We start from the raw sequence: 4,196 nt of genomic DNA, 5'->3' as shown, positions 1-4,196 counted from the left end.
TTTTGCTCTTGTTACCCAGGCTGGAGTGCAATGGCGCTGTCTCGGCTCACCGCAGCCTCCGCCTCCTAGGTTCAGGCAATTCTCCTGCCTCAGCCTCCTGAGTAGTTGGGATTACAGGCACGCGCCACCTTGCCCAGCTGATTTTTTATATTTTTAGTAGAGACGGGGTTTCACCATGTTGACCAGGATGGTCTCGATCTTTTGACCTCGTGATCCACCTGCATCGGCCTCCCAAAGTGCTGGGATTACAGGCGTGAGCCACCGCGCCCGGCCCATGGAGTTAGTTCTTATGTTTAAATCTTAAATCCATCTGGAGTTAATTTTTGTATAAGGTGTAAGGAAGGGGTCCAGTTTCAGCTCCCTGCATATGGCTAGCCAGTTTTCCCAACACCATTTATTAAACAGGGAATCATTTCCCCATTGCTTGTCAGATTTGTCAAAGATCAGATGGATGTAGATATGTGGCATTACTTCTGAGGCCTCTGTTCTGTTCCATTGGTCTATATCTCTGTTTTGGTACCTGTACCATGCTGTTTTGATTACTGTAGCCTTGTAGTATAGTTTGAAGTCAGGTAGGATGATGCCTCCAGCTTTATTCTTTTTGCTTAGGATGGTCCTGGCTATGCAGGCTCTCTTTTGGTTCCATATGAAGTTTTAAGTGTTTTTTTCCAGTTCTGTGAAGAAGTTCAATGGTAACTTAATGGGGATAGCATTGAATCTATAAATTACTTTGGACAGTATGGCCATTTTCACAATATTGGTTCTTCCTAACCATGAGCATGGAATGTTTTTCCATCTGTTTGTGTCCTCTCTTATTTCCTTGATCAGTGGTTTGTAGTTGTCCTTGAAGGTATCTTTTACCTCCTTTGTTAGTTGTATTCCTAGGTATTTTATTCTCTTTGTAGCATTTGTAAATGGGAGTTCCCTCATGATTTGGCTCTCTGTTTGTCTGTTGTTGGTATATAGGAATGCTTGTGATTTTTGCACATTGATTTTGTATCCTGAGACTTTGCTGAAGTTGCTTATCAGCTTAAGGAGGTTTTGGGCTGAGACGATGGGGTCTTCTAAATATATGATCATGTCATCTACAAATAGGGACAATTTGACTTCTTCTTTTCCTAATTGAATGAGCTTTATTTCTTTTTCTTGCGTAATTGCTCTGGCTAGAACTTCCAATACTATATTGAATAGGAGCGTTGAGAGAGGGCATCCCTGTCTAGTACCAGTTTTTAAAGGGGAATGCTTCTAGTTTTTGCCCATTCAGTATGATACTGACTGTGGGTTTGTCGTAAATAGCTTTTGTTGTTTTGAGATACTTTCCATCAATACCTAGTTTATTGTGAGTTTTTAGCATAAAGGGCTGTTGAATTTTGTGGAAGGCCTTCTTTGCATCTATTGAGATAATCATCTGGTTTTTGTCTTTGGTTCTGTTTATGTGGTGAATTACGTTTATAGATTTGTATATGTTGAACCAGCCTTGCATCCCTGGGATGTAGCCTACTTAATCGTGGTGAATAAGCTTTTTGATGTGCTGTTGGATTCGGTTTGCCAGTATTTTATTGAAGATTTTTGCATCAATGTTCATCATGGCACTTGGAGGCTACAGAGAGCCATGATTGCACTACTGCACTCCAGCCTAAGTGACAGAGTGAGATGCTGTCTCAAAAAAAAAAAAAAAAAGGTAAATCAAGGTAGACTCATGAGAGGGGAGCACATCTTTAAGACTAAAGTTTTTAATCAGGGGCTCTATATTGTTTTTATATGTCTAATTATATCTAATAATATCTTTAACTCTATATCCCAGGCGCATAATGGAGGTCTGACTTAGACTCAGATCTGTGAAGTACTGGGCAGCATTGCCCTCCCCTGGAAAGTTGACCCTTGCTCCTCTCTGACCTCCACATTTGCCCAAGCCGTTGAAGTTCATAGAACATCATAGGGATAAAGCGCATTCTATGGGGGCATTTTTTTAACTTTTTGTTTTAGAGATAGAGTCTTGCTCTGATGCCCATGTTAAGAGTGTGGTGGGTTGATCACGGCTTACTGCAGACTTGACCTCTTGGGTTCCAGCGATCCTCTTGCTTCAACCACCTGAGTAGCTGAGACTATAGGTGTACACCTCCATGCCCAGCTAATTTGTAAAATGTTCTATACAGACTGGGTCTCACTATATTGCCCAGGCTGGTCTCAAACTCCTGGTTACAACCGTCCTTCTGCCTTGGCCTCCCAAAGTGCTGTGATTACAGGTATGAGCCACTGGGTCTGGCCCTCATTTAGTTCATTTTTACAACTTTTTTGAAAAGATCATTCATTTCAGATAGATGAAAATTTTATTTGGGAACTTCCAAAGAATAATATTGCTCAAACAACCCACTGCTTTATTCCACTTGCTGTAAAAGACAAATAAGGCCGGGTGCAGTGACTCACACCTGTAATCCCAGCACTTTGGGAGGCCGGGGTGGGTGGACCACAAGCTCAGGAGTTCAAGACCAGCCTGACCAATATGGTGAAACCCTGTCTCTACCAAAAATACAAAAATTAGCCGTGTGTGGTGGTGCGCGCCTGTAATCCCAGCTACTCGGGAGGCTGAGGCAGGAGAATTGCTTGAACTCAGGAGGTAGAGGTTGCGGTGAGCTGAGATCGTGCCACTGCACTCCACTGCCTGGGTGATAGAGCAAGACTCTGTCTCAAAAGACAAATAGATCATGTTCAGAATTCCTTATGCTGTGGCATAAGTTGGTTTCCTTAGTGGGCATTCAGGCCACATGATCATTATCCATTTTTGATTAAAGCCTGAATTTTTTATTTTCTTTCTAAATTTTATGGGAGTGGGTGGATAGTCCTGGTAATTTTTATTCAATTTCTATACTCCTTTAAAACTTAGATAGAAGGAAGTGACTTCATATAAAAGTCCTGGAATTTAGTCTTCTGATAGCAGAGAGCATAAAGTGGAAGCAGAATTTTAGATTTGGGACCTGTTTGTAGATTTGTCACTCTCTCTGATGGGCTGTGTGGCCATGAGTAAGTGACTTCACCTCTCTGGTCTTGATTTCCCTCCTTCCTTCCTTCCTTCCTTCCTTCCTTCCTTCCTTCCTTCCTTCTTCTTTCTTTCCTTCTTTCCTTCCTTACTTTCTTTCCTCTTCTCTCTCTCCTTTTCTTTCTTTCTCTTTCTCTCTTTCTTTCTCTCTCTCTCTCTCTCTCTCTCTCTCTCTCTCTTTCTCTTTCTTTTCTTTCTTTCTTCTTTTTCAAGATGGAGTGTTGCTCTGTTGCCCAGGCTATACTGCAGTGATATAATCTCAGCTCACTCAAAACTCCACCTCCCGGGTTCAAGTGATTCTCCTGCCTCAGCCTCCTGAGTAGCTGGGACTACAGGTGCCTGCCACCATGCCCAGCTAATTTTGTATTTTTAGTAGAGACGGGGTTTCACCATGTTGGCCGGACTGGTCTCAAACTCCTGACCTCAAATGATCCACCTGCCTTGGCCTCTTGAAGTGCTGGGATTACAGACGTGAGCCACCACGCCCAGCTACGGTTTCCTTATGTATGAGTGAGGTAGCGAGCCTACAGGATCTAAGTGGTTTCTTTCAGTTTAAAACTTATAGGTTTTTACATGGTAATCCTCCTGCAAGACTACATTGATTAAATCTGTGCTGTGGCTAAAAGATGATCTTTTGTTACAGAATTTTTCGTTACCTTCTTATGTGGAGAAATCTCCAGCTGCTCTGATGATAGCCTAAGAAGAATGCGTGCTGTTTCCTCTCGATGCCAAGCCAGGCCCACTCAGAACCTCGAATCTCAGTCCCTCATGGAGACCGGGTCCCAGCAGGAATGGCAGTGCAGGAAATTGGCACCCAGATGGTTCTTCCAGGTGAAGTTGTCTCAGACTCTGGGCTGACGAGAGAACACCCGGTAACCAGGTTAGCCCTCTGTCAGTTACCCAGGGCAGGGCAGCATGGTGCGGATTCAGAGGAGGAAGCTTCTGGCATCTTGCCTGTGCGTCACAGCCACCATCTTTCTGCTTGTCACACTCCAGGTACCAAGAATGTGGGTTGTGTAGTGTTGATAGCTGGGCCTTTGCCATGTCCTTTCCACCCCCTATTTTCTCAAAACTCCATGTCTGTCACTTTTTGCTGAAGCCTTTGGGATCAGGGGTTTTCTTTTCTTTCTTTCTTTCTTTCTTTTTTTTTTTTTTTTTT

General features: G+C 43.2%; 1 protein-coding gene across 2 annotated transcripts in view; it reads left to right on the top strand.

Moving 5' to 3' along the window:
* The window catches only part of FUT10 (fucosyltransferase 10), a 108,198-nt gene that overhangs the window by 8,836 nt on the left and 95,166 nt on the right, over nucleotides 1-4,196 (top strand). The window contains exon 2 of one of the 2 annotated variants that reach the window (XM_017536108.1): nucleotides 3,681-3,917. Coding sequence is in view for 1 of the 2 variants with exons in the window: in XM_017536107.1 (XP_017391596.1) it covers nucleotides 3,953-4,033 (81 nt within the window). In the remaining variant the exon portion in view is untranslated. Of the gene's footprint in view, nucleotides 1-3,680; nucleotides 4,034-4,196 lie in introns of both variants that reach the window. The other variant, XM_017536107.1, reaches the window with a different exon arrangement.

Source organism: Cebus imitator, unplaced genomic scaffold (genome assembly GCF_001604975.1).
Source record: "Cebus imitator isolate Cc_AM_T3 unplaced genomic scaffold, Cebus_imitator-1.0 Scaffold5, whole genome shotgun sequence".
Classification (NCBI taxonomy): Eukaryota; Metazoa; Chordata; class Mammalia; order Primates; family Cebidae; genus Cebus; species Cebus imitator.
This window is presented reverse-complemented; position numbering and strand designations above follow the sequence as displayed.